Here is a 14,513-nt window from a genome sequence, read left to right on the forward strand (position 1 = left end):
TTTTTGGATTCCCTCCTTCCCCCTACATTTCCTAACATATGGCACCTAAACTATACAGTGGGCTCATGTGTAAGGCAATATAACAACTTTTTTCTTTATTAAGGTTCCCTGGGCGTGTGTAGTGTAATGTATTTGCTGCAACATATACGTCCATTCAACTTTAAATTTCAAACCATATGCAAATTATGCAAAGGCCACTCACGAAGTGACACGTGCGCCCGTTAGCAAATCGGCGAAGTTCCTGAAAACGGTAACGCTGGCGAATCATCGGCAGAGTTAGTCACTTTGCCCTTTAGTAAATCTGTCCGATAAACTCATCATGCATTTCTGTAGAACATGGATCCCCAACCTTTTGAACTCGTGAGCAACATTCAGAAGTAAAAGGAGTTGGGGAGCAACACTAGCATCAAAAATGTTCTTGGGTGTCAAATAAGTGCTGTGATTGGTCATTTGATAGCCCCTATGTGGATTGTCAACCTACATTGAGACTCTGTTTGTCAGTATACTTAGTTTTTATGAAACCAAAACTTGCCTCCAAGCCTGGAATTCAAAAATAATCATCTGCTTTGAGGCCACTGAGAGCAACATCCAAGGGTTTGGAGAGCAACATGTTGCTCACGAGCTACTGGTTGGGGACCACTGCTGTAGAATAATAATAAATAATAATAATAATAAAAGAAAATATTTACCTTCAATTAAAAGCTCTTGTCCATGGCTTCCAAGTAATGTCCGGGACAGAAAGGGGGCAAAATCAACAAATATTTCCCGCAACAGAGGAGCCACCTTCTCTAATGCTCTTTCAAGTTTAGCTGTAATACTGTGAAAAATAAGAATAAATATATCATGATTAGGTTACTTACCAATCGATATACAGAGATGCATAGAGACTTCCTTTCAATGAATCAAAGATGTGGGATAAGTTCAGGTGCAGAATTGAAGGGGTATGAAAGTTGCAGAACGTTTTACCCTGACTGGGGTGAGGGAGATGTGTGTTCTAGCATTAATGCATACAGTGCAATTGTGATGAAATAAAGATAAATCCATTAAATATAGATTTATCAATATATAAAAAAGCAGGGTTGCATTGGACTGAACACATAAATATATGACAAGCCAGCATATACAGTAGCACAGAGGATTATTGAGCTTTTCCAGTCTCCACCTGTAACTGCTGCAGTCTGTGAAGGCCCAGGACAGTCATTCCTAGGGCCAGATATTCCATTTTTGCACTCCTAGTCCAGGCTGCTAACCCTTCCTCCTACAATGATACAAACGGTCAAGCAGAGGTAGACTAATGGGCTCAGGGCCGCCATCAGGGGGGGACAGGGGGGAGAGGTGTAGGGGGCCCCGAGGGTAAGGGGGGCCGGGCCACGCCACACTTACTTGATTAGCCGGGCCCCCAATCTTTCGGAGAGCTGCTGACTTTCGGAAGGCATGGACATTTAAGGGGCCCTGGCCACCAATTTTCTTATAATGTGGGGGGGGGCTTTTTTTTTCTCATGTGGGGTCCTAGCCACCAATATTTTTAAATCGGGGGGGCCCTGGCCACAAATGTTTTTTTATGGGGGGCCCTGACCACCAATATCTTTGGAGCTCGGTTTGCTCCTCTCTCCCTTTCCCTCCTCCCCTCTCTGCTGTAATGTGAGCCCAGATCTATGAGTGAGCAGGGTGAGACTCAGGGAGGAAGTGATGTCACACCAAGCTAATATGTCAGCTGCTAACCTTAACAAACAGAGAGCTTCTAGACCTGTTAACAGCTCTGCAGAATAAACATAGTGTTACAGCTTGCACTATTGCGGCTAATCTCCTTTAAATGTTTAATAGTAATGTCCTTTATTCGGAACACAAAGTTGAATACAAAAGAAACTTGCTTACAAAGCTATAAAAACAATGTAACTGGCAGAAAGAATAGTCGAAGTGAAGCAGCTTGGATTTCTACTGCACTATACCTTACATTGAATTGGTACTGTGAGCCCGGTTCTTTATAACTTTACGTTACACCAGTATAATTCATAATATACACAAACTTGTGCATACACAAAGTATAGAGCCTTAAGAGGGGGAATCACAATGACCAGACATTGAGAAGTGGCCAGATGGATAAGCATTAATTACATGCCAGGCAAGTGATATTCATATACTCAGTAGTGCATGGGCAGAATATATTATTCATTACGTGCATATGTCCGTACATTATGGCATCAGCTAGAGCGCCTGGCATGCCTACAGGAACCCTGGAACCTGCTGATACCAACTCTCCATACAGCCAGGTGTTTGGATAGAAAAACAACTGGAACACAAGTATAAAAAGCTAGTGGCTTTAGCTGGAAAACTGTTTTCAACCGTCAACCATTTACTTTCTCTGGTCTAAACACAGCCAGTACATTAAAACAATATAATAATTACACAGTTTTATTTTTTAATATCTTTTAATAGACAGATATGGTTAATATGTTCTCCACCATAAGAGATCTTGTCTCTATATACATATGGGATCTATTATCTACAATGTTGGAGACCTGGAGTCAGCCATATAAGGGGACTTTCCAATTCCATTATGGGGCTTCATACCTTAAAGGTCGCCATAGACACAAAGATCTGCTCCTTTGGCGACATCGCCAAACGAGCGGATCTTTCCCTGATATGCCATTAACGAGCATGGCTATATCGGGGGTAATCTGAACGATCCGATTACGATGCGCAATGGACTCCGGCGGGATTGGTTGGGTCTAAATCAAACCTGTCCGATCAACCAAACAACCGATCTCCGCCGGACGAAAGATGTCGGCACTCTCCACACACGATCCGAAAATCGTACGAATCCTCGATTCATACAATAGGATCTGTGCGTCTATGGCCAGCTTAAGTCATCAAAAAAAAAATTGGTTACGCATACTAAAATGCTTTTCTCATATAAAACAAAGCTCTCTTTCTTACCAAATACAAACAGCTATAAAGATCTGTGTGTGATATAAGCTTTCAATCTAATCAGTGGTGCAACTTATGTTACTGGGCCTGCAGTAAATTCAATTTAGGACCCCAAAAGATTTGGTAAGTTGACATTTAACCAAGATATGTCGAAAACGCTCATTAATTAGGGCCTTACTGCGCCCTCTACACTCTTGGATCCCCAGGCAACAACAAGGTCTGCTTCCCCTGTAATTACCTACTACAAACTCAGAAAACATTCATACTAAGTCAAATAAGGCTTACAGTGTACCTATTACCTTAAAATAGTTTTCCTCACCAAAGGTGCAGGCTGATAGAGTCCAATTGTTTTTTTGGGGACACCAGCATTGGGAGCTCCTGGTTCGAGCAGCCATGTTTGGTCACATGCCTAGCATTGGCAGGGGCAATAAAAAAAAACAATAACCAGCGGGCAACTATTTTAGGGTAACAGGTACCCCAACAAAAGGGCTTATCAAACACTCTCATAGGGAGGCCTCTACTATGCAATTTTATTAGCTTTTTGCACATGTGAAGCTTTCTATGGCTTTATTTTTATCTCTGAGATCTGTTGCTAAACTACAATTTCCCACAGCAGATATTTATTTGAATCCATTAATCTGCTTCCTAGCATAATGAGGGGAATTAGCAAAGAAATATCTAACGTCTGTCTTTCCCTTGTTCTGCTTTGACATCCCTCACTCCATGATAGGCCGTTTCCGCCTGTGACATGGATCCTGGGGAAAAAAGGAGGCGAGGGAAATAAAGAATGGCCATGCTGACACCAAGCGATGAAAATTCTTTTCGCCGATTCTTTATTAGAATAACATCGATACATCTTTTTATGTGATCTGCCTAATGGGAACAGATCTCCAGAGAATAATCAACTGCCATGCAAAATACTTTATAAAATATACGCACAATATGCACCATTGTATAATACTGCTAACACCTGGCAAAAAAAAATTGATCATAATCGCTGACTGCATATGAGAATTATTCCATATCTTGTAAAAAAATCTTGGTATTTGCCTCTTAATGCAAACCATATTCTAGCCTCCCTGCATTCCAGTAAATGTTTCTCTCGAAGAACTGAGCATCAGGGATTATACGTCAGTCATTATGGGGCAGAGAAAAAAACTGACCAACTGTTACATCAATTCCCATGGACACTAACCCTACATATTAATATTGTGCCCTCTGAACGCACGCATTTTCCCTATTACATCATACCCAGGTGCATTATGGGGTTTTTCAGAGACATCACGTCCTTTGCACAAGGTTTCTGTTTTGTAAGAGCTGGTAAAGCAGTGCTATACGTTCCTGCTAACATAAGAAATACATAACAGGTCAGGGCAATAGCTGTCCTTTAAAGAGTAAAATGCAGGGTGGATGACATTTACTAGATTTTCCCTAATTTATTGCTGGCCACATAATGGCCTAGTTATTGGATATCTTGTTTACTGTGATCACATGGATCAGTCAATAGGCTAAAGAGTCAAATGGATATATTAAATTAGTAGGTTAAGCCTATGGTTGAGTCTATGGTTGAGTCTATGGTTGAGTCTATGGTTGAGTCTATGGTTGAGTCTATGGTTGAGTCTATGGTTGAGTCTATGGTTGAGTCTATGGTTGAGTCTATGCTTGAGTCTATGCTTGAGTCTATGCTTGAGTCTATGCTTGAGTCTATGCTTGAGTCTATGCTTGAGTCTATGCTTGAGTCTATGCTTGAGTCTATGCTTGAGTCTATCTAATCGCTACTCGCAAGGCTACTGAAGTGACCTGTTAAGTGGTAAAGTATGCAGTAACAAACTTACTGTTCACAAGCCTAGCCAGAGTGCTATTCATCTGATTATATGTAGTGCTGATTGAATTTCTGGCAATTGGCAATATTGTAGTCTCTAAGGGCCAGATCACAAGTGGCGTTTTTTCGTTGCGTTTTTAAATGTACGGCTAAGCGTAACTACACATGAAATGAAGCCCAATTGAAAATAATGGAATACGCAATTCCCATGGGGCACTTGCGAGTCAACATCCACCACCAGTATTTGCGGTCCTTAGCAGAAATGCCAATACGCTAAGGAAATCCCATGTAATTGAACTCTTTGGGATCTGCAGGTTTGGAAATACACTTTGCTAAAAAAAACGCTGCATATTTTTAACATGGACAAACTCTTGCAAGATGGAATTCACATAAACGTATTTACGGCATTACAGTATATGCTGGTGACGTAATTACGTTGTGTATTGACAAGCAGCACGGCTACATTCTGCATGTAAATTGTTGTCCACAAGTTTACTAAAATTCTTGTGGAATTGTGGGGAACGAGAAAAAAGCGAAAAGCATGTTGGGAAAAGGAAAGTACAGGCTGAAAAACGCATATTATCATACGTGTTTGGTTTCATTGGCGTATTTACGCTTGGCCTCGCGTTTTTAAAAACGCAACGTAAAAAAGTCACGTGTGACCTTGCCCTTAGTGTAGCTTATATCTAAAAACCTTAAAACAGTAACTGTAACATATTGACTGTTTTTTGTATCTTATTGACACTATTAAGTGTCCAAACGAGGGAAACAAGGGGCAAGCCTAAAAATACCTCCATAGGTAGTTTTTAACAGGAATTAAATCCAGAATAAAATTCTGGATTATGTAGTCACTTGGACTTTAACAAATTAATTTAATAAAATTTTGGACAATATGCAACAGGATTGATAAAGCATTTTGGTTCTATATGGCAGTTCTATTTGATATGTGCATTTATTACATGATTTATTCAAATGAAATTAATAGGTTTTAAATACATGAATTTTTACTAAATGGCTTTAGTGTATATAAATTAATTGTGAGATTTCAAATGAATTCATTATTTTTTGAACAAATAAATAATTGCTAAAATGAAGAACATTAGCGACTGCGGTTGGCGAGATACTTTTTTCAAGTTTTTCTAATCAATTGATACTTGGCCAGATATTGGTTTGGCAGACCTGTAGTGAACACAATATTTGGGCCAATAAGCTGCTGACTCGGCCTGGAATGACCAAGCTGGCAGCTTTTAACACCTTGTGTATGACCACCATTAAATCCAAAGCATAGACCTTATTGCTTGGAAAGATAAATGGAATGCACTTGGGCTCATTAATACATTCCCAAAATGATCTGTCCAATCGGGTATTACTGAGCATGTCAATGACACAAAACAGATCATTTCGCAAGACACAGCACCTTGAATGCAGCTCCAAATGGCTATAGATGTAGATGCCGCCAAATGAGCGGATCTCTCCCCGATATGCCCACATTGAAGTGGGCGATATCGGTCTGATCCGATCATAGGCCCTAGGGCCCAACGATTGGATCATAATGGATCCGATACGGGCGGTCGGGTCGAGGGACCGCATACATGCATAGATGCGGCTGCGATCTGATGGGATATTTTAATCTGTCCAATTGAGATCTGCCCGACTTTTGGCCAGATATCGATCGGGGAAGCCCATCGGATGGCCCCACAAACGGGCCAATAAGCTGCTTGGTCTGTCGACAGCTTTTATCGGCCCATGTATGGTGGCCTGAAGTAGTACATGTTCAGAGATCATTCAGTTGAGAAGGATGGTCACTTATGGAACAGAATTTCCAAGAATTGCTGTAGACCTTGTTGGAAGGTGTAGATACATAATGATGAGAGTATTTCCAAGAATTGCTGTAGACTTTGTTGGAAGGTGTAGATACATAATGATGAGAGAGGCAGACTGCATCATGAATAAACAACATGAAGAAAGTACTGCATTACAACTGTGACCAAACTGTGAGGCAACTTTGGGCGACTATTGAAAAACGCATCGCTGCGAGTGCTTTAGCGCAGGCGACTTTTCATTGTAGCCTATGGGAACACACGCTGAGGCAGTTCGGGGAGATTGTCGCTCAGAAGACGAGGCGATTAATCGCCAGGTGACAAAATCTCCCCGAATCTCCTCGTGTGGCCTTACCCTTAAAACGCACTTCTTTCGAGAAGCCTACCCTCACTCTGCTTAACTACCAAACGCAACACCACATACAGTACCACATTTCTCACCCACTTAATTCAATCTTGCCCACTCCCACACCTTGTGTATTACTCCCTTTCCTTTAGAGTGTAAGCTCTTTCTGCATAGGGCCTTCCTCACCTTTTGTACCGGTATTGATTGTGACGTATGCAACTCCATATGTTCTATGTATATAATTCATGTTATTTAGTTGTATAATCACATTTACTTTACAGTGCTATGCAATATGTTGGTGCTATATAAATACATGTTAATAATAAATAATGATCCCCTTTACAAAGAAAGCCTCGTCCTTTCCCAAACACCCAACCCCATGCATCAATCACCACTTGCTACACCAACGAATAGACCCTACAGCCGATGGACTGAAAATTCAAAAGCAACAGCAGTACAGCTTTGTTAACACACAAATGTAATACCTTGTGTTCTCAGCTGAATCCTCTGGCATTGGGGCCACAGACTGCACAGCTGGAAGGTTTTTACTTGTAGCACCATTCACAAAGCCAGAAGACGAAGAGGATGAGGAGGAAGCAGAATCCACAGCACCTATGAAGGACAGAAAGCATTAACAAATCATATATACACAACGAAGCATGGAGTTTAACAAGCAGTTCTGTATTAGTCACTGGCATCCCTATCCCAGGTAACAGGGAACCATAAATAAAACTAAAGACAATGGAATTAAAACAGATATGGGTAGGTTTATCCACTCAGCATTACCATATATTTTTTTTAAACCTAAATGTACTTAAAATGAATTACTGTATAAATGCTTGTGCATTAGCATTCAATGTGGGCAAAAATATAATTACAGGTCAGTCAAGTCATTACTCTCAGGCTATAGGATTACACAGATTACACTGATATGAAGGAGAGCTATACAGGCCAGTAGTAATGTTTCCACATTGTTAAGAGAAAATTGCAGGGGGGGACGGGACTAATTTAATTAGCCTATTTTAGTATAATTGTATTAGTGCAGTATGGAGTAACACACAGGAGAAGTAGGGTTTCTGGTTAATATAAAGCATTGAGTCTTGGCATAAATGAACGGCAAAGACTTTTATACTGGATCCACATTCTGCATTCTTCAAAACAATCTGCGGTTCCCAGGAACCAACATTAACATTTCATTTCATTTGGGGGCCCCTGGGACGCTACTAGTGCTGCCGGACGGCAGATTGTGGTAGAGCTTAAATGACGCAATGCGAACATTCCCAATTCCTTAAGAAGTTCTGTTCAGGCTGTCATTGAAACTGGTTACGCAGCTTCGTTGTTTTGTCTACTAGGAGTTTAAGAGAAGAAAGTAATGAAAATCGAAATTTCATAACAATTTCTGGATGCCTCTCCCCTAAGATTATCACACTCCAATGGAATATTCTGTTTATCACATCAATAAACGAATGTATTTTTATGTTTAGACACAGGATTCTGACAGTGATCCGGTGTCTATTATTATTGCCAGGCCTGGTGCAAGGACTGCATTTGGGTCCAATGGTCCTGTAATAAGAGTATGTGAAATTGAAATAAAAATTTGGAAAATGTTCACTATTAATCTATTATGTACACGGTCCAGCCTGCAAGGCTGATAAACTAGAAGACTTGTTGTAATAAATAGGGGAAACATTTTTACAATTTGCTACAGGAAAAAAAGAACAATAATTCTACAATCCTTATGTAAATGTGATACTGATGCAATTAGACACACTTTATAATAGCTGCACAATGACAGTAAATTTGGAATTGTTTTGCCGGATTTTTTTTTTGAGTGTCAATTGCCTAATTTCATGGTATAAGAAGGCACAGATGTGTCTATGAAAAGGAACATGGCGGGGTATTCTCATTACAATGACACTGCTTCTATCCCAGGAGTTGCGTTGTGTAGATCTTATTACATGTACCAACACAGACCTATAGATATATTCAAGTAGCCCTGAGGAGCCCTTAAACAGATACTGACACATGGAATTAAACCTTTTTTTTTACATCTATCCTAACATTGTCTTTGCATGTGATCTATAATTTTGCCATAAAAGTATTTGCAGATGCTTTTACATTACTCGTCTGATCTCCCATGTTCCTCTATGAGGGGGCTGCCATATTTGAGCTTCAGCAGTCTGTTAGCATTAGAAATTCTAGCCGACATGTTGAGAATGTTGGCAAAACAGGTTTAGGAACTTCAAGTAACAATTACTTACAAAAACAGACCTATCAGTGAAAAATAATCAACATGAGCTAGAAGTAACTTTTAATGTACATCAAGAATCATTTTTTAGTGTCAGTATCACTTTAACATATGAAGGCCACCTATATGTTCTTGATTAAAGCAGAGGTCCCCAGCCTTTTTTGGACCGGGGACCGGTGCCAAAAATATATTTTTTCGAGGACGGGGGTGGGGTCAAGGATAGGGTCGGGGGGGGTCAGGGGGGAGAGGTCGGCAAAAATTTGGATGCGCCAACATCAAATTTTGTCGTGAGGAGTCCAATTCGGGGCACACCGGCAACCAATTTGGCGCCCCGCGTTTATTCGCACTAGGCTCGGCGGCCTGCTTCTGGGCCACGGCCCGGTGGTTGGGGACCCCTGGATTAAAGGATAACAATAACCCCAAACGATGTAAAAATTGAACACAAAAATGTAAAACCCAACTTCATGTAAATAAACCATTTTCATAAAAATATACTTTTTTAGTAGCATGTGCCATTGGGTAATCCTAAATAGAAAAAAAAACACATAAAAGACACCCCCTGGGAGAATACCATTCACAGATCACACAAACAAACCAAGGGCACACATACATGTTGAGTCACATCAGCCAATTAATTGACAAAGTTCAGTCTTTTACTAGGGATTGTAAGGAGTAATAAATTACCTGTAGTATTGATCATACTCTTGGGCGTGGCTCCAGTAGCAGCAAATATGTTTGGGGTAGTGCTCGGGGTAATGCCACCACCACTGGCAGCTCCAACAGTATTCACAGCTAAACTGCCAGGGGGAGGTTTTTTCACAGGTACAACAACACTTCTGCAAAGGAAAAAAAGAATGTAGTGAAGCAAAGTCAGATGTCACAGGTTCCTCTGTAGGAATTTTATGCAGATTGTTCTCTAAACACTATACTAACTTTATACAAAAGAGGAGGGTTGTGAGTGCACTCTAAGACTAAGTAAAAATGTGACCAATTGATCAATGAACATTCCCTGTTCCCTTCTCATAAGTAATTCAGTATATATACAAGTCTTTGTATTTACAAAAACTGTGTTTTTTTTAGTTATGAGACTGAGCATTGTGTGTTTGTGTATTTTAATGGAGTGTTTTTATTAATATGAAATTTGTCTAATAAAATATGCTTTCTAATCAACCGACAGTATTACTATGTGAGCCCTCACTACGGGTCCTGAAAAATGACCCCGCTTGTCATGAATGAAACCAGTAGACCTGTACAGTAAATCAGATTGATCCCAACATCAATACATTTGAGATACTTAAAGTGGAGTGACTTTAGTGCACTTTCCATTAATACCATCGAAATCCATTTATGTACTTCATACGTCAATGCAAAATGTAAGTATGGAACAAAGTCAACCGATCTAATTATTTCCTTCTGGATAAACATTTTTTTTTCTACAGCAACTGATAAAATGTATTCAATAGAAATAAAACGACTATCCACAAACATTAATTAACTGCAAATTTTCTAGGTTAACCTTAAACTGCAAAAGTTGCCGAAATAATTCAATTTCAATCAGTCTTAAAACACAGAGTTGCGATTTTCTGGTTCCTCTAACCACACTAGCTTAAAAGTGACAGTGAATAATAAGAAAACAAGTGAATACAGATCAGAAAATCGGACCAAATCCTAAAATTCGAATTTGTATGTGTGACAAAATAAGTGAAAGGCAAGGGAACGGGGAGACTTCTTGGTAAAACCATAACAAATCCGAGTCTAAATCAGTCATCTGACAAGAGAGCGGAGGTGGAGGGGCCAAAAAACTCCACTTTAAATAATGTCTAACAAAGATGAGATTAGCGATTACCTAGAATCACTGAGCAGTTCATGTCAGAACCTAAGATTCCAGTTTCACAATTATACAAAGCTTAACACAGATGAGGTTGGTAGGAAGTGATATACTGAGAACTAATTGACAAACGCAGTAGTCCAGAAGCCGTCGCGAAGAAGAGGTCTCTGAAAAAGCTGTGCGGCCTTTGGAGTTTGAAGAGCCATTTTTGATGGTGTCACTCTCAATCTGCTGAATGGCTGACATACAATCAAAGCCGTCTGGCGAGCTGGCAGCTCATTTTGCTGGCAGGTGGCAAACAATTAGACACACCAATTTGTGCCTCCTGATGACATTAAAGCATGAAACTAAGTTGTATGCAGGGGCTAGTGATTTGTGTGAAAGCATTTCAAAAATAATACTCTTTGCCGTGGCAACTCATTTCAGAATGCCACCTCCCATTATGGCTTTGAGCAGTGAAGACGACAGGCCTCAGTTAGGTGTGGAGCAAGGCCGCTTCTGTTCAATCCGTCATCGGCGCCCCTCGAGACCTCAATCCCCTCCTTTCATCAATATCACCTCATCATTTATATTCGATAGCACTTGAACAGCTGAATACATTAAGAACACAAGTGCCTTTTGTAGCAGGGTATTAGCCTTCTTTTATCTCGATTTTGTCATTTTATCTTTTGTATCACTTTGGAATAATAGGCAACTAGCCGAATCTTATAACCTTCATCTTGCTTTTGTGTTTTATTCCCAAAACCTGGGGAATCTTAAAGATACTCCTTTTTCAGCAATAAGATGCCTGGAGATTTTTTTTTCTTCAACATTCATAGAAGATTCAGAAAAGCTTTAGAAAGAAATTTCTAATTGTTTAACTTTTGTTTTCCACAAGAGGTTTCCTACTTTTTTCTCAATGTTATTTTTTTTTTTTTTAAATCAACTTTATTAGTATAGAACCACCATTTTAGCTTGATTTATATATAATATACAGAATGCACTAAAATTGGTTGTTATTTTTCAAGGCCAAAAGATAGAAATACCCCCTTCTAATATTTGTATAAATAGCGAATTCAAGGATGTGCGCAAAAAAATTGTTGTGCTCACACTTTAAACTTGTTTGGGCATTTTTAAAAACTGTGTGCGCAGGTCAGAATAAATGAAAATTTTGTGCTTTCACACAAATCTTTTTTGAATAATATAATATAAATATTCCCAGCCTAAGCTCATATCTGAGCCATCCTCGATTGACTTTGAAGCCCTCCAGTCCTTGTATTGGAACAAACAATTGGCTTACACACACAGATAAGATTTGTTTCTTACAATAACTGCTTGTATGGGGGCCCATCAATCCTGTCCGATATCCATATGTAATGAATATTGGTTGGTTTGGGGATCTGGCAGGTTAGACATTTTCATCTGCTGATGCACCATATCAATCAGTGCAGGGTGCATCAGCAGATGAGGAAGTTAAGGTGACCCACAGCTGCTCTTCACTCTGATTGGTCAGAGAGCATACATGATCAGCCCTTGTGTGGCCACATTACTCTACTAATGGGCTAGACATAAAACTCACCTACAAAAACGGCACCCCATTTAATTCAATACTGGTCCAAGGAGCCATACCACTCAACCCCATCCCCCTTGAGAGGCCACATCTGACAAGAATTTGCCCAGATAGCAACATGGCCAAATAACCAGACCTTTCCATGCATTTCTGACTTGTTTACCAATATTTAAAATGATTTCCCTAACAGCCTATCAGTGGTTAACCTACAAAATACATATATGGCCTATTGCAGTGATCCCCAACCAGTGACTTGTAAGCAACATGTTGCGCTTCAACCCTTGGATGTTGCTCCCAGTGGCCTCAAAAGAGGTGCTTATTTTTGCATTCCTGGTTGGGAGGCAAGTTTTGGCTGCATAAGAACCAGTTGCAATGTGAAACAGAGCCTCAATGTAGGCTGACAATCTACATAAGGGGCTACTAAATGGCCAATCACAGCCCTTATTTGGCACCTCAGGAACATTTTTCATGCTAGTGTTGCACCCCAACTTTTTTTTATTTCTGAATGTTGTTGTTCAAAAGGTTGGGGAACCCTGGCCTATAGTTTATATAACATGTCGTTTAATAGGGATTTTATGCAATAAAACTTAAGTTCACTGTCAGTGTGTTTTAAATCTTAATGGATTCTTCATTGTGTTGCTATAATGTCAACTCCGAGACAAAATAGCCTCTCTTTTTAACATCATCCAGTTTTAAAATTAATAAACTATTTTCCTGGTCCAGGTTGGTTACCATCAGCAAAAACTTGTCTTCCTAATACCGTAACTGATCTGTCATCTAGAACTTTGCTTTGCTCAACTCAATCAGTGCCATTCATCCCATAAGGAAGGATGAGAACTTTGCCTCAAGCAACACTTACCAGTGGTAATTTTAAAATTCTGCTATTGCACAAACTACATTAGCCTTAGAGCGCAGTAGGCCCATAAGCACCACTGAAGGCAAGGGTACAAACCAGTTTAATTTTCCCCAAAATAATCTCAGGGGCTCAAATCCCATAAAACTACACATGACTGATTCATTTCTTGGTTGAGGGATCAATCCCCCCTTAAATATGTCGCTTATTCTGCAGGATAAATACTAATTTCTGAATCAAGTAAAGAATTATATCAAACCCTTAGACGTCAGCCATACCTGTCAAATGAATGAAACTGCATAGGAAGAATGGCTTGGGCTTCTCTCTTTAGAGCAGGGTCTGGATACGGAACAGGGTCTGGCCCAGTCTCTGCAATTTCAAATGGAGCAGAAACCAGACTTTTTAATATCTCCTTAACATTGATGCCTTTGCTTTGGCTGATGCTGGATATTGATGGCGCAGGTTTCAGCAGCTCACTGGGACTTTCCATTAAACTTTCTTGTGATTTCTTCACATCGGAGGACAATGTAGACAAAAGTTCTCCCATGACATCGAGACTTGTATTGGGATCTAAATCTGTTCCATTTAATATACTGCTAATGTGTTCTTCTCCAATTCCGGAATCTGTGTGAGGGATGGAACTTTCTAAATGAAGCTCTTCAGTGGGGGTTGGGGTTTCTTTCTCTTTGAGGTCTGGAAACAAAGCTGGTGTTTCTAACAAACAGAAAAATGCACAAAAATGATCAGTGACGTAAAGAAACAGAGCCAAACTGCACATTTGTAACATGAGGCTTATCTACTGTAAATTAATGGAAACTGCAGGAAAAAACAAAACATGGAGAGGATGAAGTACTTTTCACAGAAGGTTCTGCAACAAACGTATCATAAATTGAAGCTGGGTACTTGAGCAAAATAATGTTGGTCAATTTAGAGCCAAGTCGGCTGACATTTACCCATTTGTTTAGGTCCTGAAGATTCCAGTTGCTTGCTGCTGAGTGTGATCATAATCATGATAGAAACTAGGTTCCTCTATCATAACAAACACTCAGTGTCTACTAATGTGCCCCGCAATGGCTCCCAATAACAGAGCTCCATTTTTATGTACCATTTTTTAATGTT

General features: G+C 39.9%; 1 protein-coding gene across 4 annotated transcripts in view; it reads right to left on the reverse strand.

Moving 5' to 3' along the window:
- LOC108707564 (neurobeachin) overlaps positions 1-14,513 on the reverse strand; it is a 390,963-nt gene that overhangs the window by 197,532 nt on the left and 178,918 nt on the right. For all 4 annotated transcript variants that reach the window (XM_041582642.1, XM_041582644.1, XM_041582643.1 and 1 more), the window contains 4 exons: positions 13,673-14,108; positions 9,849-10,000; positions 7,402-7,528; positions 690-817 (listed from right to left, as the gene is read on the reverse strand). In XM_041582642.1, the coding sequence (XP_041438576.1) occupies positions 690-817; positions 7,402-7,528; positions 9,849-10,000; positions 13,673-14,108 (843 nt within the window). The remainder of the gene's footprint in view (positions 1-689; positions 818-7,401; positions 7,529-9,848; positions 10,001-13,672; positions 14,109-14,513) is intronic.

Source organism: Xenopus laevis, chromosome 2L (assembly GCF_017654675.1).
Source record: "Xenopus laevis strain J_2021 chromosome 2L, Xenopus_laevis_v10.1, whole genome shotgun sequence".
Lineage (NCBI taxonomy): Eukaryota > Metazoa > Chordata > Amphibia > Anura > Pipidae > Xenopus > Xenopus laevis.